Source organism: Phalacrocorax aristotelis, chromosome 32 (genome assembly GCF_949628215.1).
Source record: "Phalacrocorax aristotelis chromosome 32, bGulAri2.1, whole genome shotgun sequence".
NCBI classification, from domain to species: Eukaryota; Metazoa; Chordata; class Aves; order Suliformes; family Phalacrocoracidae; genus Phalacrocorax; species Phalacrocorax aristotelis.
The window spans coordinates 72829-99860 of NC_134307.1; the positions used below are offsets into that span (position 1 = coordinate 72829).

The 27032-nt window shown below is 59.0% G+C and overlaps 1 protein-coding gene across 3 annotated transcripts; it reads left to right on the forward strand.

Annotated features, from left to right (window-relative positions):
• Positions 1-11741: 11741 nt before the first annotated feature.
• On the forward strand, positions 11742-26947 carry ARMC5 (armadillo repeat containing 5). 3 transcript variants are annotated; one of them, XM_075076591.1, is made up of 9 exons: positions 11743-11891; positions 14847-14939; positions 16502-17100; positions 19019-19126; positions 19778-20599; positions 21942-22074; positions 23448-23673; positions 23916-24662; positions 24696-26947. In XM_075076591.1, exons 1-9 carry the CDS (start codon positions 11782-11784, stop codon positions 25674-25676), a joined length of 3819 nt encoding a protein of 1272 aa, XP_074932692.1. In that variant the 5' UTR covers positions 11743-11781; the 3' UTR covers positions 25677-26947. The 3 variants fall into 3 exon arrangements, with proteins under 3 accessions (XP_074932693.1, XP_074932692.1, XP_074932691.1); XM_075076590.1 differs by having other exon boundaries at positions 23916-26947; XM_075076592.1 differs by lacking the exons at positions 23448-23673; positions 23916-24662; positions 24696-26947 and adding an exon at positions 21275-21356 and having other exon boundaries at positions 11742-11891; positions 21942-22075.
• The last annotated feature ends 85 nt before the right edge of the window (positions 26948-27032 follow it).

Consider the following 27032-nt stretch of genomic DNA (forward strand, 5'->3'; position numbering starts at 1 on the left):
GATAAGAACAGTTTAATAATGAAAATTAAAAGAAACAACAGTAGAAATGCAATGTGAAGGAGAACAACGAGAGGCGCAAAGCCCCGGGGGAGGGGGGAAGGGAGGGGAGAGGGGGAACGAACCGCCGGAACAAACCGCACGCGCCGCAGCCGCTCGCCGCCCGCCGACCCGACGCCGCGCCGCCCCCGCGCTGCCACTGCCCCCCCTCAATATACTGGTCATGGTGTCACATGGTATGGAATGAACCTGCCATTGGCCAGCCGGGGTCAGCCGCCCCCACCATGGCCCTGCCCCTCCCAGCCCCCCCTGCCACGCCACGCGGCAGAGCGCGGGAAGCTGGAAAGGTAGCTGACCCCCACAGTGAGGAGAATTAACCCCTTCTCAGCCAAAACCAGCACATTCTCCACCCCTTATTCCATACCACTTACACCATGCCCAGGTCCCATATGATGCAATACAACCGTACCAACCACCACCCCTCCCCTTCCCATCCTTTAACATAATACACAGACATCATTCCCTTAGTTCATGGATCTTCCCTGTAAAATGTCCATTAAAATGTCCATTGAGTTCACGCAGTCCATGACTCTGGGCTCCATCTGTTGTATCAGTCTTTCCGGGTGGGAGAGATGGTGTGTGGCGTTGGGTTGCTGCATACCGAGTCAGTCATCGTTCCATCACTGCTGCACGGCTTGTTTCATAGTTGATCTTCCATGGGTTGGGAGGCTCGTACTCTGATATCATTGATACAACACAGAGGTGACACACAATATTATATAGCAGTTCACATTGTGCCATTCAGTTCATTGACTGTTTTCACCCAAAATCAAATCCCCTTGAGGCACACATCGGATTTCTCCATCCTCCCGCATCACCCACCAAGTGCACCCAGGTCCTCGAGCAAAAACAATCCCACGAATGGGTTTGCCTTTGCCAGAGGCAGGAAGAACCCAGACTGTTTTGCCCAGCATACTTTTTGTGTGCACTACAGGGACTCTATCCCCTTCCACAGTATGTAGGATTTCTGACTGGGCAGGGCCAGCTCGGTTGGCAGATCCCCTCGTGTTGACTAACCACGTGGCTTTTGCTAAATGTGTATCCCAGTGCTTGAATGTCCCACCCCCCATTGCTCTCAGTGTGGTTTTTAACAGTCCATTGTACCTTTCAATTTTCCCAGAGGCTGGTGCGTGATAGGGGATGTGATACACCCACTCAATGCCGTGCTCTTTGGCCCAGGTGTCTATGAGGCTATTTCGGAAATGAGTCCCATTGTCTGACTCAATCCTCTCTGGGGTGCCATGTCGCCACAGGACTTGTTTCTCAAGACCCAGGATAGTGTTCCGGGCAGTGGCGTGGGGGACAGGATATGTTTCCAGCCAGCCAGTCGTTGTTTCTACCATTGTAAGCACATGGCGCTTGCCTTGGCGGGTCTGTGGGAGTGTGATATAGTCAATTTGCCAGGCCTCCCCATATTTATATTTCAGCCATCGTCCCCCATACCACAGAGGCTTTACCCGCTTCGCTTGCTTGATTGCAGCGCATGTGTCACATTCGTGGATAACCTGTGCAATAATACCCATGGTCAAGTCCACCCCTCGATCACGAGCCCACCTGTATGTTGCATCTCTCCCTTGATGGCCTGAGGTGTCATGGGCCCACCGAGCTAGAAATAGTTCACCCTTATGCTGCCAGTCCAGATCCACCTCAGCCACTTCAATCTTGGCAGCCCGATCTACCTGCTGGTTGTTTCGATGTTCTTCAGTGGCCCGACTCTTGGGGACGTGAGCATCCACATGCCGTACCTTTACAACCAGTTTCTCTACCCGGGCAGCAATATCTTGCCACAATGTGGCAGCCCAGATGGGTTTGCCTCTGCGCTGCCAGTTGCTTTGCTTCCATTGCTGCAGCCAGCCCCACAAGGCATTTGCCACCATCCAGGAGTCAGTATAGAGATAGAGCACTGGCCACTTTTCCCGTTCAGCGATGTCTAAGGCCAGCTGGATGGCCTTTACCTCTGCAAACTGGCTCGATTCACCTTCTCCTTCAGCAGTTTCTGCTACTTGTCGTGTAGGACTCCATACAGCAGCCTTCCATCTCCGGTGCTTTCCCACAAGGCGACAGGACCCATCAGTGAACAGGGCATATTGCTTCTCATCTGCTGGCAGTTTGTTATACAGTGGGGCTTCTTCAGCACGTGTCACCTCCTCCTCTGGTGATAATCCAAAATCTTTGCCTTCTGGCCAGTCCATAATCACTTCCAAGATTCCTGGGCGACTGGGGTTTCCTACTCGAGCCCGCTGGGTGATCAGTGCAACCCATTTACTCCACGTAGCATCAGTTGCATGGTGTGTAGAGGGGATGTTTCCTTTGAACATCCAGCCCAGCACTGGCAGTCGGGGTGCCAGGAGCAACTGTGCTTCAGTACCAACCACTTCTGAAGCAGCTCGAACCCCTTCATATGCTGCCAATATCTCTTTTTCAGTTGGAGTATAGCGGGCTTCAGACCCTCTGTATCCCCGACTCCAAAACCCTAGGGGTCGACCCCGGGTCTCCCCAGGTGCTTTCTGCCAGAGACTCCAGGTAGGGCCATTCTCCCCGGCTGCAGTGTAGAGCACATTTTTTACATCTTGTCCTGCCCGGACTGGCCCAAGAGCTACTGCATGGACTATTTCTCGTTTAATCTGTTCAAAGGCTTGTCGTTGCTCAGGGCCCCATTTGAAATCATTCTTTTTCCGGGTCACTTGATAGAGAGGGCTCACGATCAGACTGTAATTTGGAATATGCATTCTCCAAAAACCCACAACGCCCAAGAAAGCTTGTGTTTCCTTTTTGCTAGTTGGTGGAGACATGGCTGCTATTTTGTTGATCACATCCATTGGAATCTGACGACGACCGTCTTGCCATTTAATTCCTAAGAACTGGATTTCTCGTGCAGGTCCCTTCACCTTACTTTGTTTTATGGCAAAACCAGCTTTCAGAAGGATTTGGACTATTTTCTCACCTTTCTCAAAAACTTCTTCTGCTGTGCTGCCCCACACAATGATGTCATCAATGTATTGAAGGTGTTCTGGAGCTTCTCCCTGTTCCAGTACAGTCTGAATCAGTCCATGGCAAATGGTAGGACTGTGTTTCCACCCCTGGGGCAGTCGATTCCAGGTGTACTGGACGCCCCTCCATGTGAAAGCAAACTGTGGCCTGCACTCTGCTGCCAGAGGGATTGAGAAGAATGCATTAGCAATATCAATTGTGGCATACCACTTGGCCGCCTTTGACTCCAGTTCGTATTGAAGTTCTAGCATGTCTGGCACAGCAGCACTCAACGGTGGAGTGACTTCATTCAGGCCACGATAGTCTACTGTTAGTCTCCACTCTCCATTAGACTTCCGGACTGGCCATATGGGACTGTTAAAGGGTGAGTGGGTCTTACTGATGACTCCTTGGCTCCTCAGTTGGTGAATGAGTTTATGGATGGGGATCAGAGAGTCTCTGTTGGTGCGATATTGCCGCCGGTGCACTGTTGTGGTGGCGATTGGCACCTGTTGTTCTTTGACCTTCAGCAACCCCACCACAGAAGGGTCCTTTGAGAGACCGGGCAAGGTAGACAGCTGTTCAGTTTCCTCCGTCTCCAAGGCAGCTACACCAAAAGCCCACTTGTAACCTTTTGGGTCCTTGAAATACCCTCTCCTGAGGTAGTCTATACCAAGGATGCACGGAGCCTCTGGGCCAGTCACAATGGGGTGCTTCTGCCACTCATTGCCAGTTAGGCTCACTTCGGCCTCCAATACAGTTAGCTCTTGGGATCCCCCTGTCACTCCAGCAATGCTGATGGGTTCTGCCCCTATATAGTTTGATGGCATTAAGGTGCACTGTGCGCCGGTGTCCACTAAAGCTTTATACTCCTGTGGGTCGGACGTGCCAGGCCATCGGATCCACACAGTCCAGTAAGCCCGGTTATCCCTTTCCTCCACCCGGCTGGAGGCAGGGCCCCTCTAGTCCTGATCATGGCAGTCACAACTCACTTCCTGTAAATGTGAATCAGGAGTCCCTCTATTACACTTAGAAATAAAATCTGCGCTTCTACTCCTCTGTCTGGGGACTTGCTCGCTGGAAACTGGAGCAGCAGCTTTCCTGGAAGAGCCTCCCTGAGTGACTGTTCTTCCTTGCAGTTCATGTACTCGTGCCTGTAGGGTCGAAGTAGGCTTGCCATCCCACCTCATCATGTCCTCTCCGTGGTCACGCAGGTAGAACCATAGGGTGGCCCGTGGTGTGTATCCCCTTCTTTGAGCCAAAGGACGCTTATTCCTAACAGCTGAGACACTGCTCTGTCGAGGTGGGGAGTAGGACAGATCTTCTTTGAGTTGCTGGACCTCTTGGGATAGTTTCTCCACAGCAGAGACAAGCGAGGAAGAGATATTTGTGTCATAATCCCGGAGCCTATCTATCACCTCTGCCACCGTTGGTGTCTCGTCATCTTTCCAGGACATCACTGCCAATGAGTTTGCATGCGAAGATGGTGCGCTCCGTACAAACTTCCGCCACATGGGTCGTGTGCACTCGGCTTCATCTGGATCTTTGGATGACCGTTGATCATCCAGGTCACCATAAATCACCTCAAACACAGCTAATTCCCTGAGATACTGGATGCCTTTCTCCATAGTTGTCCATTTTCCTGGGCGATATGTAACATCTTCTTTAAAGGGATACCTTTCCTTCACTCCAGACAGGAGTCGCCTCCAGAGGCTGAGGGCTTGTGGTTTTTTTCCAATTGCTTTGTCAACGCCCCCTTCCCCAGAAAGGGATCCCAATTGTTTGGCTTCTTTTCCCTCTAGTTCCAGGCTACTGGCCCCATTATCCCAGCATCGGAGCAGCCAGGTGACAATGTGCTCACCTGAACGACGGCTATAATCTTTTCGCATATCTCGCAACTCGCTTAAGGACAGGGATCGGGTGGTCTCTATTTCATTTATTACTTCTCCCTCCTCTCCCCGCGATGGCCCTGGTTCTTCATCATCCCGTTCTAAACGAGTTGATGTCCGCTTCCAATATTTCGTCTTATGTATGGGGGCAACTGATACTGGTACGGGTTTATTTTCTGAGCTAGCTCCGGTACTTGTTGTGGGGGTTTGAGTGGCTGCAGTGCCTGTTGTCAGGGCTGGATTGTCTACAGTGCCAGTCACTTTGCATTTCAATCCAGAGACATTCTCTTCCCCCTGGGGGCACTGAATACTGTTGAGCAGGGCTCGGTATGCATGGGCCAGACCCCAGCACGTTGCAGTTATCTGTGTCTCTCTGGAGTTCCCAGCGTAACAACATACTTTTTCCAAATATTCTACTAGTTTTTTAGGATTCTGCACTTGCTCGGGGGTGAAACTCCAAAACACTGGGGGTGCCCACTGCCCTAGGTATTTGCCCATGCTATCCCACATGCCCTGCCACTCGTAACTATCAAGCCTCGGGGCAGATTTCTGGGTGATATTCTTAAGTTGCTTAGTCAAAACCAAAACAACATGCCCAAAAACTAACAATGACTGCACCTTAACCACCCAAGGATGTTCAAGATACAAAAACGTTGTTGTAACAAAGGCACAGACATCATAGAACAAAGTTGCAAAGGTATTATTCTGTATTTCCTCCATATAAAATCTCTCAGAGGAGGAGGTATAATTGCTAATTGCCTCAACAAGGTGGTATCCGAAGTACAGTAACGGTTTCAGCAAAAACCCCAAATACCAGGTAAAGCTGAAAACGAGTGTTTGTATAACAAATCTCGTAGGCAAAACATTACTAATCACAGCAGAACACAGCAGACTCAAACAACCAACACCGATTTTTAACACCCACTGCAAAAAGGACAACATGGTGCTGTGACCAGCAGCTGTTGTTATCTCCAACCCTCGAGCCCCACGTTGGGCGCCAAAAAGACTGTCGTGGTTTAGCGGCAGCTCAGCCCCACACAGTCGCTCGCTCACTCCCCCACCGGTAGATGGGGGAGAGAATCAGAAGGGTAACGCTCGTGGGTTGGGATAAGAACAGTTTAATAATGAAAATTAAAAGAAACAACAGTAGAAATGCAATGTGAAGGAGAACAACGAGAGGCGCAAAGCCCCGGGGGAGGGGGGAAGGGAGGGGAGGGGAGAGGGGGAACGAACCGCCGGAACAAACCGCACGCGCCGCAGCCGCTCGCCGCCCGCCGACCCGACGCCGCGCCGCCGGCGCGCTGCCACTGCCCCCCCTCAATATACTGGTCATGGTGTCACATGGTATGGAATGAACCTGCCATTGGCCAGTCGGGGTCAGCCGCCCCCACCATGGCCCTGCCCCTCCCAGCCCCCCCTGCCACGCCACGCGGCAGAGCGCGGGAAGCTGGAAAGGTAGCTGACCCCCACAGTGAGGAGAATTAACCCCTTCTCAGCCAAAACCAGCACAAGGCACTAACGATCTCACAACCCCCTATGCAGCTTTTGGCCTTCGCCTGGCCTATCAGCTGCTCAGGAAGCAGTGACCTCACAACCACCCGCACAGACCACGTGCCTGCTCCTGGCCTATCAGCTGCTCAGGGAACCAGTGACCTCACAACCACCCGCACAGACCATGTGCCTGCTCCTGGCCTATCAGCTGCTCAGGGAACCAGTGACCTCACAACCACCCGCACAGACCACGTGCCTGCTCCTGGCCTATCAGCTGCTCAGGGAACCAGTGACCTCACAACCACCCGCACAGACCACGTGCCTGCTCCTGGCCTATCAGCTGCTCAGGGAACCAGTGACCTCACAACCACCCGCACAGACCACGTGCCTGCTCCTGGCCTATCAGCTGCTCAGGAAGCAGTGACCTCACAACAACCTACGCAGTCAGCGACTCAGCCGAGAGCGACCTCACAAGGGTGAGGGCTCCAAGCCCTCTGCCCATAACTCCTTGTTGCTGATATGACAAGGTTGCCCACCTGGTTGGCCAAGGAAAGCCAGCCGACGTGACCTTTTCGGATTTCAGTAAAGCTCTCGGCGCTGTCCCTCACAGCCTCCTCCAGGACAAAATGCCCAGCACACGGCTGGATAAATGCGTAATGCGGTGGGTGAGCAATCGGCTGGGGGTCGGGCTCAAAGTGTCGCAGTAAATGGGGTTACATCGGGCTGGTGGCCAGTCACTAGTGGGGTTCCACAGGGATCCACTTGGGGCCAGGACTCCTTAATGTCTTCATAAATGACTTGGGTGCAGGACTGGAAGGATTATTAATTAAGTTTGCTGATGACACAGTATTGGGAGGAGCTGTTGACACCCTCGAGGGCAGAGAGGCCCTGCAGAGACCTCTGGACAGACTGGAGAGCTGGGCAACCACCAGCCATATGAAGTACTGGATTTTGCACCTGGGGCACGGCAACCCTGGATGTAGAGCCAGCGTGGGGAACGAGAGGCTGGGGAGCAGCTCTGCAGAAGGACCTTGGGGTTCTGGTCGACGGCAAGTTGAACACGAGCCAACAGCGTGCCCTTACAGCTGAGAGGGCCAACTGTGCCCTGCGGGGCACCTAGCTCTGCATCGCAGCCAGGGAGGCATCACGGCACCAAGCCTGGTGATAATCAGAAGCACTTGGACAACACCCTCAGAGACATGGGGTGAATTTGGGGTTGTCCCGTGCAGGGACAGGAGTTGGACTCGATGATCCTTGTGGGTCCCTCCAACTCAGGGCATTCTATGATTCTATGAATAGTCCCAACAGTCCCTCTCACCAGAGCCCAGCTCTGAAATGGAAAACCTCTAGCAATTGCACCAACACGTACATGCCAGGACTGAAAGCTATTGCCAGTCCTCACCTTCGCTTGGCAGCCTTTCACATCCCCACCAGCGCCGGGGCTCTGCACTCTCCCTCTGTACCGAACGCTGAGCCTCACCTTTCCCGAGCAACAAAATGAAAATCACCTCTTAGGGATCCCGCGCGGTTGGGACTGAAAGCTGTCGATGGCCCTCACCTTCCGTTGCAGCCCCTTCACATCTGCACCAATACCAGGGCTCTGGCTTTGATTTACCGTGTAACCCTCAGCCTCACCAGAGCCCAGCAACAAAACAGACGTCCTCCGCATAATTCTCCCACAAACAAGAAGCTAGGACTCTAATTTGGTGGAGGCCCTCCCCTTCCCTTGGCAGCCCCTTCACAGCCACGCCAACACTGGGGCTCTATTCTGGCCCAGCCTCCCACTGGTCCCAACACTCTCCCTTTCTTGCTCGCCTTAGCTTGAGCCAATTCTACCCTACTTGCGAAAGCAAGCACAAAACCCCCCCCCCCCAAATTTCTGCAATCCAAATTCTAGCACTGCCAGTTTGGTTTCCATTTCAATACAAACCCCCGAGCAGCCGAGAGGTGCGGCCGTTGGTGGATTAAGCTCCAAGAAGTAGCCAGCGAGGGCAGGCTCTCATCTGTGTTCTCTCAGCCTTGATCACCAGCAGCACAGGTGAATCGTTTGTCGCTAACAGCTATGAAAGGAACGGCAGGGTTTTCATGCTTTAGCTAAGTGCCTTTTTGCAGGTGAGGCTTTAGCTGTGGTTTGTTTTCCTCCAAAGATGTATTGGTTTTGAACCCAGCAGAAGGTAAAGCAATTTAGGCTGGATCAGGAAAGAGCCTCATGCATTAACAGACTCTCCTTTAGTGACCTTTGAGACCATTTTGCTCTTGGTATTAAAAAAAAAATTGCTGCCTGTGTTTGATTATCGAACCTGAAGATTTCTTGAAATGTACTGTTAGTGTGTTGGGACAATGAAAGTGCAGCGTTATGTATAAAGTTTTGCTTTTCCTCTCTGTAAAGGGATTCTCTGAAGGGCTATGTAATGGCGTATTAATATACATTCTTATGAATTGACTATTTTTTTCCCCTTATTTATGTTGTTTTCAGAGTACACAGGTGTTAGTGCCCTGATTCCAAAGAGCTCATTGTTTGAAGAATCCCTGTTAAAGGAGTTAAAGCTACCAGCAGAACCTCTGTTATGTGAGTATCCATAAAGCGTTGTACTCTTTGTTAGAGGTTTCTGTGTTTTAACTTTTTTTAATGGATATTTTTTTTGCCAGAGGCATTCTAACTGTATCTTTCTTGTTAAAACTTCTGTTAATTTTTATTGTCATGGACTCAATTTTAATGTATCCGTCCCAAAGTAGACTGACGTTTTTAGGCCTGCTGGGACGTGGGGTTCGAACTCCAACAATGGTAACTTCTAGGATGATTCTCTTGGCCTTGTTCTTGGGGTTGATTTTTCTGAGAGCCAAGTTGTAGATCCTGTTCTCCTGTATGTGGAGAGATTCCTTATTATATGTGTTTGCTTCTATTGGTCTTATAGAAAAGACAGGTACGCACTGTAGCGTAAACTAGAACTTGTTTCCATCTCAGAAGAGTCTGATTCTCAGTGTTTGACTATTTCCTGTGTTTGGGGAAGGGGGGGTGGGGTATGGCAGGTATTCTCACGCCCCAAACCTGGGGGGGTCTGCCTACTAGCTATAGAGGAAAGACCAAGGGTTGCCAGCTGGCGAGCCGTGCAAACAAGTCCCCTTCGGAAGGGATTCCTGTTAGTTTCCTAAAGACAATGTCCTTTTCAGGCAAGACGAAAAGAACAATATCTTAAAGCGTATCGCCTTTTGTGCGAGTACGATGAAGGAGTAGTTAATCCTTTCCAAACTTGAAACTCGACGAGCAGTTTAGCACATTACCAAATGCTACTAGTTCTAAGTCTGTTTTTACCCTAAGCTGATATCCGCGCTCTAGGTTTTAATTCTGTATTCCTAAGGTGCACAGAGGACAGAGAATTGGGTGTATTGATTAACGTTCCCTCCATTCAAAAGTGAGTTACAGCATGTCATGACCAAAGAGCACAGCAGCATCCTGATACCCACGAAGCATCTGCAGGCAAAAAACCCTGAATTTATGTGGCTCTGCATGCAAACTTTGGGCGTGTTACTGCAGTAGTTGTTGCAGTGCTTTTAAGCACTCCCTGGTAATTCTGGACACCACAACGTTGCGCTTCTAAACACAGCCTTGTTTGGGGGGTTAATTGAAATAGGGCTGTCCTGTCGATGCACCCTCCATCTCTGGTTGGGCAGCACCCTCTCCTGGTATTGCAATGCTGCCCTCAAATGAGAGGAGAGGTGCTGCAGGCATCAGAGATCTGATAAATCCTTGTATGTGGGGACAAGGAAAGAATGGCACTGCTGTCCTAGTGTTGAAAATTCACCAGGCAGATGAGCTTTCTGTGCGCGTCGCATGTTAGCAGATGTCACCTTCTGAAACTGTTGCCATGACTTGGTTTGCTGTGGAACTCCTGGCACTTTTTGCCCAAAAATGTGTAACTGTGGGAAAGCAGTAGTGGTTGAGCTTTGTGAAAAGGCATAGTGCTGGGCAATTGAATTGCCAGTCTTTAAAATTACAAAGATTAGAGAAGGCGGGGCCTAATGCCCTGCTAGCTCTTTTTTCTTAAACTCTTAAATAACTTGAGATATAATTTTATCTACCTTTCTTTTTTCCCCTGATTCTTCCCCCATCCCGCGGCGGGGGGGCGAGCGAACGGCTCTGTGGCATTTAGCTGCGGGGCCGGGCGAAAGCACAACGAGGGCTGTTTTGGGGGGGGTTTGGGGGGACCCTACCCACGCCCCCCGTGTGTGTCCCCAAGGCTGGTGTCAGCGAACGTCGCTCCCGTGGAAGAGAACTCCGGAGAGTCACTCGACTCCCTGGGCTGCACCAGCAAGGGGGCTGCACTGCGATGAGGGGGGCAGGGGGGCTGGCCGGGGGGCTGCACCGACGTGGGGACCAAGAGAACCCCCTGGCATAGGGGTCGCAGCAGGACGGGGACCGACACACGCAGCGGAACGACGGACCCCGGGGATGCAGCACAGCGAGAGACACGGAGCGCACCGGGCGCTGCTGCGGCGGGGGGGCGATGCTCCTGCTGCCCCCCTCAGCGCCCACCCCAGTGTCATGGACACTCCTGGGCTGCCCCAGATGCCTGCCCTCTCCGCCCCCCCCCCCCCCCGCCCCCAAAATGGGTGTTAAAGAGGGCAGCTGCGGGGTGTCTGTGGGGCTGGAGTGGGTCTATAGGGGCCCTAAGGAGCTGGGGCGGCTATTAGCATAGTCCCGCCCAGCACGGCCCTTCATTAGCATATCCCCGCCTTCCGTGTCCCGCGGGGAGGCGGTGGTGCACCCTCATTTGCATAACACCGCCCCGCCAGGTGACGTACTCGCAGGTCCCGCCCTCCCACTCCGCCGGGTGGCGGCAAACCCCGCCCCCGCCCCGCCCCGCCCTTTCCCCATTGGCCATCTCCCCCTTCCTTCCCGCGCGGCGTTTTAGCCCCGCCCCTCGCACACGTCAGCGCCCGTGCGCCGGCGGCGGCTGCTGCGGCGTCGTACGGGGAGGGTGGGGGTGAGGGGTGGTTTGGGGGTGTCCTGGGGGAGAGGGGAGGCGGCTGGGGGGAATCCGGAGGGGGGGGGAGGGGTATGTAGGGGGAGGGGCTGTATTTTGGGGGTGCCCGGCGGGAGGGGGGGTTCGGGGAGAAGCTGCGGGGGGGGGCGGGGCCGGCGGTCGGGCCTTCAGAGCCACTTGGGCGGGCCGAGGGGCGTGGCTATAGAGGTGTTGGGCGGGGTTATGAGGCATGGGTGTGGCCTTGGGGGGGGTGGGTCAGTGTCACGATGTGGGGCGTGGCCTTTGGCCTCAGGGCGGGGATACGAGGCAGGGGCGTGGCCTCAGGGTGGTGTTTTGGGGGACCTGGGGGGTGTGCCCCCCCCCCCCCCCCCCCCCCCCCCGGGGAGGCCATGGCGGACAGCTGGGGGGAGCACCCCGCCCTGGGGCCGCGCCAGCTGCGGCCGGAGGTTTCGCGTAGATCCGGGGCCAACCGCGGGCGCTGCGACATCTGCTGCAAGAGGTACCTCTCACACCCTCCCAAAAGTCTGGGCGCCCCCCCCCCAGACCCCAGCTTCAGAGTTCCAGCTCCTCACCCCTAAACAGGACCCCGGCCCCCTCCAAGTTGGCCCTGGGGGCGGGGCTAGCTCTAGCCCTGCCCCCTGCCAGCTTGGACCCCCCCTCGGGTGGTTTCACAGTCCCCCCCCCGGAGCCATTTTGGGGACCCCTCACTTCCAGGGTTCCTTCTGCTCCCAGTGGTGCCCCCCCAAATCTCTGTTGACTGTTTCAAGCCCCCCCCCATTTGCTTCATCCCCTCTCCCAGGCTGTTTTGTGGTCCTGGGAGGCATTTTGGGGTCCCCTGGGGTATGTTGAGCCACCCAAATTTTAGGGGACCCCCATTATCCCCTATTATGATTTCATTCCCCCCATTCCCACTACTCCCTCCCACAACTTCCCCTTGGATTTTGGGGTCTCCCCGGGTCAGCAACCTGCCCCGAGGTTTTGGCCCCCCCTCCCCAGTTTTTGGGGACTCCCCCTAATTTCAGGCACCCCCTCAAAGCCCCACAGGTCGGAAGATCAGAAGATGGAGCTCTGCCTGTTCCTGGGTCACACTCAAGATTTGAATAACTTTGACTTTTGAAGGGGCCTGGAGAAGCCTGCCCCCCCTGGTATGGTGGGGGGGGTCCCCAAAACGGGGGGGTCCCCCCAAAACGAAGGGTCCCAAATCCAAGGGAGGGGCCAAAAATCAAGGGACCCCAAAACCCCCTGGGGGGGAGCTTGAACCTCCCCCAGAGCAGCACACGGTGGGGTGGCCATGGGGAGGGGTATTTGGGGTACCCCAAAATGGGGTAGGTGTGGATTTGGGGGGAGCCTCCCACATTGGGGGGACCTGAATTGGGGGAGGGGTCCACAAAATGGGGTGTATTAAGGGGGTCCAAATTGGGAGGGGCAGTGGTGGGGGCCCCAGAATAGGAGGGGAATGGGGGCATCCTCAAAATGGGGGGGAATTATGGGGGTACAAATGCAGGGGGCAAACTGGGGGGGGAATTTGGGGTCCCCAAATTGGGGTGGGGCTCTCAAGATGAGGGGGTTAAGGGATGTCCCCAAACTGGGAGGGGAATAAGGGGGGAAAGGGGGAGCCCTGAAGTAGGGGGGGTCATAATGGGAGGTCCCCAAAATGGTGTCACCCACATACCCCCATGTTCTCCCCCCCCAGGGCAGGAGGGGCCCAAAATGGCGCCCGCCTGTGTGGCCAGCCCCAGAGCCCCTGCAGGAGGGAGGGGGAGGGCGAGTGAGGGAGGGACCCAGCCGCCTGGGTCCCCTGCGGGGAGTGGGGGTTGCCTGGGTGCCCCCCGGACGCCTGGGTCCCCCCCAGGAACTGTGCCGGCTGCCAGAGCCTGTCCCTGGGGTGATGCTGCCCAGTCAAGGCTGCTGGTTGTGTCCCAGCTGTTGTGGTGAGCCTTCATCCCACTATCGTTAGCATCATCACCATCCTCTGAGCCTTCTTCCCACCCTCCTCCTCCTCCTCCTCCTCTGAGCCTTCCTCCCCCTCCTCATTCTCTGAGCCTTCTTCCACCCCATCATCCTCCTCTGAGTTTTCGTCCCCCCTCCATCATCCTCCTCTGAGCCTTCCCCCCCATCATCCTCATCCTCTGAGCCTTTCTTCTCCTCATCCTCATCCTCTGAGACTTCCTCCTTCCCATCATTGTCATCATCATTTTCTGAGCCTTCCTCCACTGCATCATCCACCTCCTCCTTCTCTGAGCCTCTTGCCTTCATTCTTCTTCTCCTCCAAGCCTTTCTGCCATCATATTCCTCCTCCTCTGAGCCTTCCTCCTCCCCCTCTGAACCTTCTTCCTCACCTTCCTCTTACCTTCATCCTCCTTATCCTCCTTTCTTTCATCTTCCTCTTCATCCTTTTCTTCTTCCCCCTCCTTTTTCTCCTTCTCTTTCTCTCCATCTTCCCTCTCTTCAACCTCTTCCTGCTCCTTGTACTTTTCCTCCCCATCCTCCTCCCCTTCATCTTCAGCCTCACCTTCTCTTCCTCTTCATCCTCAGCCTTTACCCCTTCTATTTCTCAGCTTCATCCCCACCCACCTCTTCCTCCTCATTTTCCTTCCCCCTCCACTTTCTTCCTCCTTTTCGTCCTCTTCTTTGGGTGTCCCTGTGAGGCCGCCCCCCCCCTCACTGGTCAGGGTGCCCGAGGGGTGTCCTGGGGGGGTTAGGTTGCCCCAAGCAGGGGTTGAGGCACCCCAGGGGGGGGTCAGGGTGCCTGGGGGGGGACGACCTGGGGGGGTCAGGATGACCATGGGGTGTTCCTGGGGGTCTCCGGGTGCTCCCACCCCCTGGCCCTCCCCTCCATCCTGACTCCCCCGCAGCCCAGAGGTGGGACTGCCAACAGAAGCAGCGGTTCTTCAAGGTACCCCCGCCCCCTGGCTCCCCCCGTCCCCCATTACCCGCCCGCTTCCCCTGGACACCTGGGTCCCCAGTGGGAGGGGGCAGGGGGCACACCTGGATGCCTGGGGAAAAGAAAATAATGTGATTTTGCACCAATTACTCCGCTTTTGCACCCAAAGTCCCACGTAGGGAAGCGGAGGCATCTCAGGAGCCCTCAATCAGGGCTGGGTTTTGCCCCCCACTGGGGCCAGTTTTGCCCCGCCTGGGGCCAGTGTCCCACCCCACTGGGGACGGTTCCCCACCCCCAGCGGAGTGGTGTCCCCCCCACCGCAACCACCGCCATTCCCCCCCCGGCAGGCACAGCTCCAGCTGGCGGAAGAGAAGCTGCAATGGCAGGAGCAGCAGCTGGAGCGTCATCGGCAGCAGCTGAGGCAGCAGGAGCAACAGCTCCACGGCCCAGAGAGAGAACAACGATACCTCCCTAACGTCGTCCAGGAGCTCAAGCTGAAGGCCGGGGGGTTCTGGGGGGAGGCACACCCCCACTGTACCCCCAAAGTCACAGGGTTCTCTCCTTACCCAGAGCAACATCGCCGCTGCCGAAGAGGGAGCAGAAAAATGGCCTGGAGCAGCATCCCCGCTTGACAAGATGCTGGTGTTGCCCAGGTCAGAGGAGGTGAGCTGCTTTGGGGGTGCCCCCCCACTTCCTTACCCCAATGTGGGGAGACTGCGGGGTTTTGAGGCCCCCCACGTGTCCCCCTGCCAAGGCTAATGTTTGTAAGCGTCTCCCCCAGGAAAGAACTTCAGTGAGTCCCTCCGGTGCTTTGCCAGGAAGGTGGGGGATGGGAGGGGGTGTCAGGGGGATTTGCGGGGGCAGGTTTGGGGGGGCCTTAGGGGTGATTTGGGAAGGGGGAGATGGGAAATTTAGGGGGGCACAGGAGCGTGTCGAGGGGGGACAGTTTTGGGGGCAGATGGGGGTGATTTGTGGAGGGGGAGATAGGAAATTGAGGGGGGGCTGGGGCAGTTTGGGGGGGCTGTGGGGGTGATTTTGAGGCACACAGTTTGGGGAGGGGGAGATGGTTTGGGGGTGTCAGGGTAGGTGGGGGTGATGGTTTGGGGGGGACAGGCGTAGGGTTTGGGGGTGGCCCGTGGGCAGTTTTGGAGGTCCAGGGCTCCCTCGCCCCCCCTCTCCCTGCAGGTGAATGAGCCCGTGGCCCCCAACAACCGCAAGTAGCTGCCCCAGGCACAGGGTGTTTCTTTTATATACCCCAATAAAATAAGTGTTTCCTACGGCCGGTTGCTGGCAGTGACACGTCCTGGGGGTACAGGGCGAATATCGGGCTGCAGAGCTCAGGGTGACAGGGGTGCAGGGGATTACTGGGGTGTCCCCTCCCCGGGGTGTCACACCCCCACACTGCCACCCTCACCCCTCCTCAAAATGGCTCCCCCTTTCCTTGTCCCCTTTGGGGGGTTTGGGGTGTGACTAGGACATCCTTGGGTACATCTCTGTGTCTATGTGTCACCTCAGTGCCTCCATGTGACCCCCACATGTCCACGTCACACACCCCCACGTGTCTGTGTCACCCCACAGTATGTCTGTGTCAACCCCCCACATGTCCATGTCACACCCCCCTGTGTGTCCGTGTCACTTGGGGGGACATGTCCCTGTCTTCATTTGCCTAGTGTGTCTGTGTCAGCTCCATGTCTGTGTCTCCCCAACGTCTTGTTGTCACCTCAATGTCTCTGTGTATCCCCCTTGGTGTCCCCATGTCACCTCATGTCTTGATGTCACTTCTTGTCTCTGTGTCACCTCACAGGACCCTGTTTTCACCTCTGTGTCACCCCATGTCTACATGTCACCTCGGTGCCTCTGTCCCCCTTTGGCATCACCACGTCACCCTGGTGTCATGTCACCTCGGTGTCTCTGTCCCCCCCCCCCCCCCCCGGTGTCCCCGTGCCACCTCGAGGTCCCCGTTCCCCTCCAGCACCTCTGTGACACCCCTCCCCCCAAGGTGTCCCATCTCCCTGGGCGTACTCCCAGAATGGCATCACCACTACTCCCAGTATGAGGTCACCAGTGCACTCGGCGTGGGGTCACCAGCACTCCCAGTGCCCCAATATGTCACCCGTGCTGCCAGTACTCCCAGTACGGGGTTCACCTTCGCGTCCAGGGTTACCAGCACTCCCAGTAGAGGGACCCAGGACGGGGTCACCAACATTCCAGTGCTCCCAGTACAGGGCTCACCTGCGATCCGGGTGTGGGATCACCAGCACTCGCAGTGCCTCCAGTACGGAGCCACCAGTGCACCCAGTGTGCACCCAGTACGCACCCGCCGCGCCGCGGTGCACGCCGGGAGCCGTAGTCCCGCCCGCCGCGCCGCGGTGCACGCCGGGAGCTGTAGTCCCGAGCCCGCCGCCTCGCGGCGCGTCCCTCCCCGGGGCGGACTCCATTTCCCGTCGTGCCCCGCGACGCGCGGCCCCTCCTGGCCACCGTCCTCTTCCCTCCCTGCCGCCCCGCCGGCCCGGGCCCGGGCCGGGCCCCGCCGCCGCCGCCGCCGCCATGTCGGAGCCGCTAGGCTGGTGCGTGGAGGCGGTGCGGGCGGCGGCTGAGCCGGGGCTGGCCCGGGCCCTGCTGGCGCTGCGGACCCGTCACACCCGCCGCCCGGGAGGAGCCGCTCGGTTCCGAGAGCGGGGCGGGCTGGGGCCGCTGCTGGAGCTGCTGGGGCCTGAGCGGCCCCGCCGCACCCTCGACCTGGCCCTCAGCGTCCTCGGGAACTGCTGCACCGAGCCCGGCTGCCGCCGTCAGGCCCGGCGCCTCGGCGGCGTCCCCCGTCTCGGTGAGTGATCGGGGCGGGACGGCCCCCCTGCCCCGAGGGGTTGGGACAGCCCAGGGCCTGGGACTCCGTTCTGGGAATGGGCCTGACAGCCCGGACCCCAGCCCCATGCTGGCATGCTGGGAATGGGACCGGACGGTCCGTAGGGGGAATGGGACAGCTCGGACCCCAGCCCATACTGGAATGGGTCTGGACCCTGCCATAGAGGGAATGGGGCAGCCTGGACCCCAGCCCATACTGGGAATGGGTCTGGACCCCCCGTAGGGGGAATGGGACAGCTCGGACCCCAGCCCACACTGGGAATGGGTCTGGACCCCCCGTAGGGGGAATGGGACAGCTCGGACCCCAGCCCATACTGGGAATGGGTCTGGACCCTGCCATAGAGGGAATGGGACAGCCTGGACCCCAGCCCATACTGGGAATGGGTCTGGACCCCCCGTAGGGGGAATGGGACAGCCCGGACCCCAACCCACACTGGGAATGGGTCTGGACCCCCCGTAGGGGGAATGGGACAGCTCGGACCCCAGCCCACACTGGGAATGGGTCTGGACCCCCCGTAGGGGGAATGGGACAGCTCGGACCCCAGCCCATACTAGAATGGGTCTGGACCCTGCGATAGAGGGAATGGGACAGCCTGGACCCCAGCCCATACTGGGGATGGGTCTGGACCCCCCATAGGGGGAATGGGACAGCCTGGACCCCAGCCCATACTGGGAATGGGTCTGGACCCTGCCATAGAGGGAATGGGACAGCTCGGACCCCAGCCCACACTGGGAATGGGTCTGGACCCTGCCATAGAGGGAATGGGACAGCTCGGACCCCAGCCCACACTGGGAATGGGTCTGGACCCTGCCATAGAGGGAATGGGACAGCTCGGACCCCAGCCCACACTGGGAATGGGTCTGGACCCTGCCATAGAGGGAATGGGACAGCTCGGACCCCAGCCCACACTGGGAATGGGTCTGGACCCTGCCATAGAGGGAATGGGACAGCTCGGACCCCAACCCACACTGGGAATGGGTCTGGACCCTGCCATAGAGGGAATGGGACAGCCCGGACCCCAGCCCACACTGGGAATGGGTCTGGACCCTGCCATAGAGGGAATGGGACAGCCTGGACCCCAGCCCATACTGGGAATGGGTCTGGACCCCCCATAGGGGGAATGGGACAGCCTGGACCCCAGCCCATACTGGGAATGGGTCTGGACCCCCCGTAGGGGGAATGGGACAGCTCGGACCCCAGCCCATACTAGAATGGGTCTGGACCCTGCCATAGAGGGAATGGGACAGCCTGGACCCCAGCCCATACTGGGAATGGGTCTGGACCCCCCATAGGGGGAATGGGACAGCCTGGACCCCAGCCCATACTGGGAATGGGTCTGGACCCTGCCATAGAGGGAATGGGACAGCTCGGACCCCAGCCCACACTGGGAATGGGTCTGGACCCTGCCATAGAGGGAATGGGACAGCCTGGACCCCAGCCCATACTAGAATGGGTCTGGACCCCCCATAGGGGGAATGGGACAGCTCGGACCCCAGCCCACACTGGGAATAGGTCTGGACCCCCCGTAGGGGGAATGGGACAGCTCGGACCCCAACCCACACTGGGAATGGGTCTGGACCCTGCCATAGAGGGAATGGGACAGCTCGGACCCCAGCCCATACTGGGAATAGGTCTGGACCCACCCCCCTCCATCCCCAGGAATGGTTCAGTCCAAGCCCCACTGAGGTCAACTGGAGAATCCCGATCCCCACCCTGGTGACCCCTGACCCATCCTGGGGGTGCCCCCCTGTCCCCATCTGTGACCCTTTCCCCTTGGCCTGTCCCTAAGCATGTCCCTAACCATGACCTTTGACCCCTGACCTGACCCCACTGGTGTCCCTCTGTGCCCAGCCTTGACCTCTGTCCCCTGTTCCCACAGTGGCCCTGCTGTCCTCACCAGGGCCGGAGAGCGTGCAGAACCGGGTGGCCCGCACCCTTGCCAACCTGGCGCTGGAGCCCGATGGCGCCCGGGACGTCCTTGACGCCGGTGAGCAGGTCCCTGGGAGGGCCTGGGTGTCCACAGGGGTCCCTCGGGAGTCCCTGAAGTCTGCAGGGGATGTGTGCCTCTTCCTGAGGGTACCACAAGGCCCCCAGGGGTCCCCTTGGTTGCTCTCCAGGGTGTCCCTGAGGTCCCCGGTGGTCCCCTTACCTGTTTTTGCGGGTCCTTTGGCTGTCCATGAGGTCCCTTAGGTGTTCTCAGGGGTCCTTTGGGTGTCCCCAAGGTCGCTGGGGAGGGTCCTTGTGTGTTCCTGGGGTCCCTCAGGTAGCCATGATGTCCCCAGGGGTCCCCAACCCATCCCCCTAGTGGGTCCCCGTGTCCCCAATTAGTCCCTTTGTGGATTTCTCATCCCTGGGAGCATGAGGACATCCTTGAGATGTCCCCTGATGGGTGCTATGCCCCCAGAGAGTGTCCCCAAAGTGTCCCTCAATGCATTTCTCATCCCTGCAGGTAGCAGGATGTCCCCAACCTGTCCCCCAACATGCCTGTACGTCCCCAAAGGGTGTCCCGAACACCCTCCTTAATGGCTTTCTCATCCCTGGGAGCACCAGGATGTCCTTGGGCTGTCCCCTAATGTTCCCCATGTCCCCGAGGCTCCCCCAACTCTGCATCCCCTTAACTCTGCCCCCTCCTTTGCAGGTGCTGGACCCCTCCTGGTGTCCCTGGCCGCCTCCTGCGGCACCCCCGAGTGCCTCCACAGCGCCGCCCGTGCCCTCCGCATCCTGGGGGCTGCCCCAGCCCCCCGCCGGGCCCTGGGCCAAGCTGGGGCCGTCCGAGCCTTGGCCTCCCGCCTGGCCTCCCTCTCCCCGGCTCATCCCGCCTGCCCGGCCGTCGCCCGAGCCCTGCGGGGTCTCACCGACAGTCCCGGCCCCTCGGCTGATGACGTGGCTCCCGCTTTGCCCGCCTTGGCCGCCCTGGCCGCTCACGCCAAGCGGGATCACCGCCAACCCGCCCTGGGAGCCATCGCCAACGCCTGCGCACGTGCCCCGCTCCGACCTGCCCTGGGGGCCGCCGGGGCGGTGGAGGCAGTGACCGAGGAGGTGAGGAGGGCGTTGGCATCCCCCAATGTCGCCGGTGCCACTGTAGCCGTCCGGGCGCTCTGCCTGCTGTGCCGGGAAGCTGTCAACCGGGCGCGGGTGCGGGCAGCTGGTGGGTTGGGGCTGCTCCTGCGGCTCCTGGCCGAGCCCCGCGCCCGGCCGTGGCGTCCCCGCGTCCTCCTGGCTTTGGCTGCCTTCGCCTACGACCAGGAGGCCCTGGCAGCCCTGGAGGCCCGGGGTCTGGTCCCGCTGCTCGCCGACGTACTGCGAGCCCGGGCTGATGAGGCGGAGGAGGAAGAGGAAGAAGAGGACGAGGAGGAAGACGAAGAGGAGGAGGATGAAGCTGCCGCGTCATGTGATCTTCCCGGGAGCTGCCTGGTCCGCCTGGGGCTGGGGCAGCTGCCGGGAGCTTGCGGGGACTCAAGTGAGTGGGGGGATGTACAGATGGTCAGGCTTTTGGGGGGGTTGTAGGGCTTTGGCACCTCCTTGGGGGTCTTTGGGACCTGGGGGGGGGGCTCCTGGGTGTCATCTTTGGGGAAGCTGTCACCTTGGGGCTTGGGGGGGCCACCCTGGGATTGTCCTTGGCGATAGAACAGGGGGGTGGGGAGTCCTGGCTGTCCCTTAGTGACACCTTGGGCATCCAGGGCCGTCCCTGTCCCCCACCCAAACTGCTCAGCACCCCCATTTCTCCCCCTAGGTCCTGGCTCCTCTCTGAAGCTGCCTCCCCACCGCCCTCCCCCCCGTCCTCCACCGCCCCCCCCCCACTGCCCCTCACCTCCCCGCCGTCGCCTGCCCCCCATGGGGGCCCTGGCCCTGCCCCGGGGGGTGGGCGAGGGGGACCCTTGGCTCCCCGAAGCCCCGCTCTCCTACTTTTGGGGCGCCTAGCAGCCGCCGACGAACCCAGCCGAGCCCTGGCCACTGCCCCCGTTGTTTCGGGGCTCCTCCGCTACCTAACGGGGGTCCCTTGCCCCGGCCCCCCGGGCTGCCCGGGTGCTGCAGCGGCCTGACAGGGCACCCCGCTTTTTTGGGGGCGCTGGTCCGGGCTTACGTCCCTTCCCTGCTCCACTCCTGGCTGGTCCTCGGCCTCGCCCCACCCCAGGCCGAGGAGCTCTCGCGGCCAGGGGGACCAAGGCGTCCAGCCGCCACCCCTCACCCCCGCCAGGCACGTCTCAAGGAGTTGGGTGAGTGGGGGGGGGGGAAGAGGCTTCAGGGGGCTAATTGGATCCCTGGGAGTCATGGCTGGCCTTTGGGGGTCCACAGGGGTTTCTGGGGGACTGCTGGGAGTCCTGGGTGGCATTTGGGGGCCTCTGGGGCGGCTTCTGGAAGTCCCAAGGTGGGCCTGGGTGACCTTTAGGGGGTCTCTGAGGTGTCCCCAGTGGGCTCTTGGGGGTCTCTGAGGGATTATTGGTGTCTCCTGGGGTCCTTGGTGGAGTTTGGCGGTCCCCAGGGGTCCCTGGAGGCCCTGGGTAGTTTTTGGATGTTCCTTGGGGGTTACTGGAGGTGCCCAGGGGGTCCTGAGTGGCCTTTTTGGGGCTGATGGAGGGTCCTGACTGGTATTTGGGGGGGGGGGGGGGTGTCCCAGTTGTCCCTGTGGGTGTCTTTAGGGCTTCTTGGAGTCTCTGGAGGGCTGCTGGGGGTCACTGGGGGCCTGTTGGAGGTCCTGGGTGCTCTTTTGGAATTCCTGGGGTAACCCTGAGGGGTGGGGGAAGGAGTGGGATCCTATGGACCTGACACACACACCCACCCCCAATTATGTCCCCCCCCAGGTGAGGGACTCCTGCGCAACCTGGTGGCAGCAGCAGCGGCCCCCTTTGGCGTGGGGCTGCTGACCCACATGCTACGCTGCGGGGCCCCCCCGGCCCGCCTGGCCTGTGCCACCGCCCTGCCCTTGCTCGCCAGGTACTGACCCGATAGCACCCCCATAGGCCCTCTATAGGTTCTCTGCATCCCCATCACCCCCGCCCAGAACGGGCCCTTAACCCCTGGGGGTGGTCCCTTACACATTCCCCTGCAGCTGAGCCTGTACGTCCCCTATGGAGCTTTCTACATCCCCTATACAGACTCTATACTGTCCCTGTACTCTCCCGTAGCCCCCCAGAACCAGCCCCATAACTCACCTGGGAGTTCCCTCATGTGTTCCCCTGCACCTGGGCCCACAAGTCCTCTATAGAGCCCGATGCATCATCTAGGGAGCTTTATATGTCCCCTATAGAGCCCCTGTGGCACCCTATAGCCCTCCAGAATTGGCCCTGTAACCCATCTGGGGGTTCTTCCCTTGCTTCTGGAGCTTATAGAGCCTCTATAGAGCCCCATGGGATCCGTATGTGGTCCTGGAAACAGCCTGTAGACCCCAAGTAGTATAGATTTCTTTAACCAAGGCAGTGCGTCCACTATACATTCTCCGTAGGTGGCCCCGAAGATCCGCTATAGTCAATTTCATAAGTGTTTCCTATAGATTCCCCATAACAAACCCTACAGATATTCCGAAGATTGCTTCGAAGCGCCTCGTAGTGAGTGCGATCGTTTCCTATGGATCTGTTGCTGGCCCTGTAAAGCCCCTGTAAACCCTCTATAGATCCCCGGTGCCCAAGTCTACAGATCACCTATAGGGCCCACTGCAGAACTCCCACAGGCAGCCCCATAGGTTCCCTGTAGCTGCCCCATAAGCAGCCCTGTTAGTCCCCTATGGATGCCTCATAGGCAGTCCCATAGGTCTTGTATAGATTCCTACCTGTAGCCGTAGAGTACCCCTATAGATCCGCCTATAGGTTTCCTATACGTTCACTCTGTGTGGCTGCCGTGTCATCGGCACGTCATCGATGCATCGTTGGCGTGTGCAGCCCGATGTCCCCCAGGGTGGGGGGTGGCCCTAGGCCCTATAGCATCCCCCACACGTCAGCGTGACATCATTGGCGTCACAATGGCATCACCCACGGGCGTGACCCATATGACGTTGACGTCGTGTCGGTATCACCTACAGCATCAGCGTCACATTGCTGTGACCCACGTCACTGCCGGGACCCACAGTGTTGGTGTCATGTTGGTGTGGCCGCCGTGTTGATGTCACATTGGCGTGACCCATGTCATTGGCGGCGTCATGTTGGCGTGACCCATGTCGTTGGCATGACCCACGTCGGCAGCGTCACGTTGGCGTGACTCAAGCCATTATTGTCACGTTGGCGTGACCCGTGGTTGGTTGGTGTGGCGTCGGCGTGACCCTCGGCATCCCTTTGCCGTGACGCCGGCATGACACGTGTCCTTGGCATGTGCAGGCCGGCGTCCCCGGCACGGGGGCTGCTGTGGGGAGGGGGGGCAGTGGCCCTGCTGCTCTCGGCGGTGGCCCGGGGCCCCGTGTCCCCCTATGAGCCCCCCCCAGCCTTCGCCCTCTACGCCGCCGATGCTATCGCCCTCCTGCGGGGACACGCCGGGGACATGCCGGGGGACACGCCGGGGGATGGCGAGGACGCCCTGGGACATGCCAGTGCTGCGGACCTGCAGGTACGGCCCCATGGGGTGCTGGGGACACGTGGTGGGGCGTCGGGGGGGTTGTGGAGGGGGACACTGAGGCTGCTGGGGATCGTTGGGGACATGGAGGATCGTTGGGACACCCAGGTGGGGACACTGGGATCACTGGTGACTCACAGGGACAGATGAATGGGTATGTTGGGGACATCCCATGGGGGGATGCTGGGAAGGTCCGTGGACTCACAGGTGCTCTTGGGGACACGGGGGACCCGCAGGTGCACGGAGATGGGGACACCAAGGACCCGTGGGGACACGGGGATGCTGAGGACCTGTGGGGACAGGCAGACAGACATGGGGACAGAGGTGATGTCCCTGGGGAGAACGGTGACCTGCAGAGACCTTCAGACCGCCACAAGGATCTGTGGGGACACACAGACACCTTTGGGGACACCGAGGACACCTGGAGGCACATGGATGGCCACGCAGCCTCTCCTGCAGATGGGCACGGTGACGTTGGGGACATACCACCGTGCACGGATGGACATGGGGACCCATGGGGACACACGGACGGACTTGGGGATGCTGACGAGTCGTGGGCATCCACAGGATCCCCATATCCCCTGTCCCCTGTAGCCCTCTACCCCCCACCCCTGCTGTCCCCTGTGTCCCCATGTCCCCAAATATCTCCAGATCCATTTTCCCTGGGGCCACCCGGTCCCCAGATGTCCCCAAGGGCTGCTAAACGTCCCCGAGCATCCTCTTGTCCCCAGCTGTCCCCAAACCCTCCCAACCTCCATTCAGAAGTGGTCCCAAGACCCCTCAAATGTCCCCTACTGTCCTCTTCTCCACTGTCCTCAAACCTTCCCAACTCGTGTCCCCAGGTGTCTCGGAGGTCCTGCAACCCATGCTCCCACTTGTGCCCCTGTCCCCAGGTGTCCCCAACACCCCTCAACCCCTGCCCCCCACCACTCCCATGTCCCCAGGTGTCCCTAGCGTCCTCCAACCCATCTCCCCAACCATCCCTCTGTCCCCAAGCCTCCCCAGGCTCCTCCAACCCCTGTCCCCAGGCATCCCCAAGCTCCTCCAACCCATCTCCCTGTCCCCGAGCCTCCCCAGGCTCCTCCAACCCCTGTCCCCAGGCATCCCCAAGCTCCTCCAACCCATCTCCACCACCCTCTCCAGCACCCCGGGCATCCCTGACCCCTCCAGCCACACATCCCGCTGCGTCCTTGGAGCCATGTCCCTATGCCCTGACCCCCCACGACCTCCTCCTCCTCCCCAATGGCACCCACCCTGGGGTGCCGGTGGCCCGGGCAGCCCTGACCCAGGGGTCCCCTGTCCTTGGAGCCATGTTGGGAGGGGCCTTTGCCGAGGCCCGCCAGGCAGCGGTGGCCTTGGGCTGTGCCCCCCGCCGCCCTCTCCTCCTCCTCCTCCATTTTGTCCACGGCTGCCGGGGTCGCCCCAGGGACGGGTGTCCCGTCCTGTCCCCGCCCGTGTCGCCCACCGCTGCCGGCGCTGCCATTGCCTTGGCCCGCCGTTACCTGGTGGATGGCTTTGAGGATGTCATGGCTGCTGCCGTCTCTGCGTCCCCTGGTGCCCTCTGGGCCTTGGCTGAGCGGTGGGGTTGTGCCCCATTGGCCGCCCGGGCTGCCCAGGCCATTCTGGGGGGGCCACCCCACAACGTGGCCCCCCGTTTAGTTCGGGTGGCCCGACTAGCCCGATGTCCCCCTCGCCTGGCCCGGGCTTTGATGGCTGCTGTGGCGCCCCAGGGGGCCCAGCCCCACCTTGATATGGGTGAGCCATGGGATGGGGGCGACCCACTGCTGCGACCCCCTGGAGGCATTAATGGGGACCTTGGGGATGCCCAGGGGGACCTCGAGGGCCTGGAGGATGACTTTGGCATCCCTTACGAGGACCTTGGGGATACCCAAGGAGACTTCAACAACATGGCAGACCCTTTTGGTGACCCATCTATGGATGTTGGGGACCCCTTAGGTGAAGACAATGTGGGTATGGAGGTCAAGGAGCCTCTCTAAGACCTTGGGGACCCCCAGCAGGATCTTCGGGACCACTGCATGGGTGTTGGGGACCCCTTAGGTGAAGACTATGTGGGTATGGAGGTCAAGGGACCTCTCTAGGACCTTGGGGACCCCCAGCAGGATCTTCGGGACCACTGCATGGGTGTTGGGGACCCCTTAGATGAAGATGAGGCGTACATGGATGTCAGGGACCTTCCTAAGACCCTGGGGACACCCTTGGGGACCCCTCTGGATGTTAGGGACCCCTTAGACAAAGATGACATGGACATGGAGGTCAGAGGACTTTCCTAAGACCTTGGGGGCCCTTTTACAGGTCTTGGGCACCACTTAGATGAAAATCAGGAGGATGTGGCTATCAGGGGACCTTTAGACCTTAATGACTCCCTGGAGGACCCCATTATGGCTGTTAGGGACACCTCCGACAGAGACTGGGGGGATTAAGAGGAAAGGAGAGCTCTCTGAGATCTTGGGGACACCTTTAGGGACCTTGAGGAGAGGGAGGACACCTACAGGGACCTTAGGGAGGACTTCCTGAAATTTAAGGGCATGGTGGACCTTCTCGGGGACCCCCCCCATGGGAGTTGGGGACCCCTTAGATGAGGACAAGCAGGGCATGGAGGTCAAGGGACCTCAAGAACACCCCTTAATCAGGGGGTGCACAGAAGGACTGTAGCGACTCTGGGGAGCCGTTAGATGAAGGAGGTGGTTGTGGAGGTTCAGGGGCCCCTGTGGGGACCTCGGGGACCTCCTTGGGGTCCTCCTGTAGATGTTAAGGCCTTTTGTGATGATGAAGATGAGGCCAGGGGGGCGGGGGTCCTTGGGGATTTCCTCTGCAAGTTGAAGCCCTTTTTTGATGATGAAGACAAAGCTGAGGAGATGGGGAGCCCCCACATAAGGACTTGTGGACCTACTTGAGAACCCTGGGGACCTCATCTAGATGTTGAGGCTTTTTTTTGATGATGTAGATGAGGTGGAGGAGGAGGAGGTGAGGTGCCCCCATGGGGACCTTGAGGACCCCCCAAGTGGCACACAGGGTGGTGGCACAAGGGGAGGAGGTCCAGGTTTGAGGAGGAGGGCACAGTTTCAAGGCACTCCCCAGGTGACAGGGGGACCCCCCCACCAGTTATGGGGCATCCCCACAGTGTCGGGGCAGGGCTGCTATGGGAGGGGTGCCCGGTTTCAGCTCAATTTCACAGGGTTTTAGGGTTGTGACTGTAGTGGAGGCAACGCACAATAAAGGACGTGAAGCTGCTCCAGCATGGTGAGGACCCAAGTGTCTGTCTCCCTCTGTGCCACCCCACCCCCCCACCCCCCAATATCCCAGGGACCCACAGACCCAGGTGTCTGGGTCCC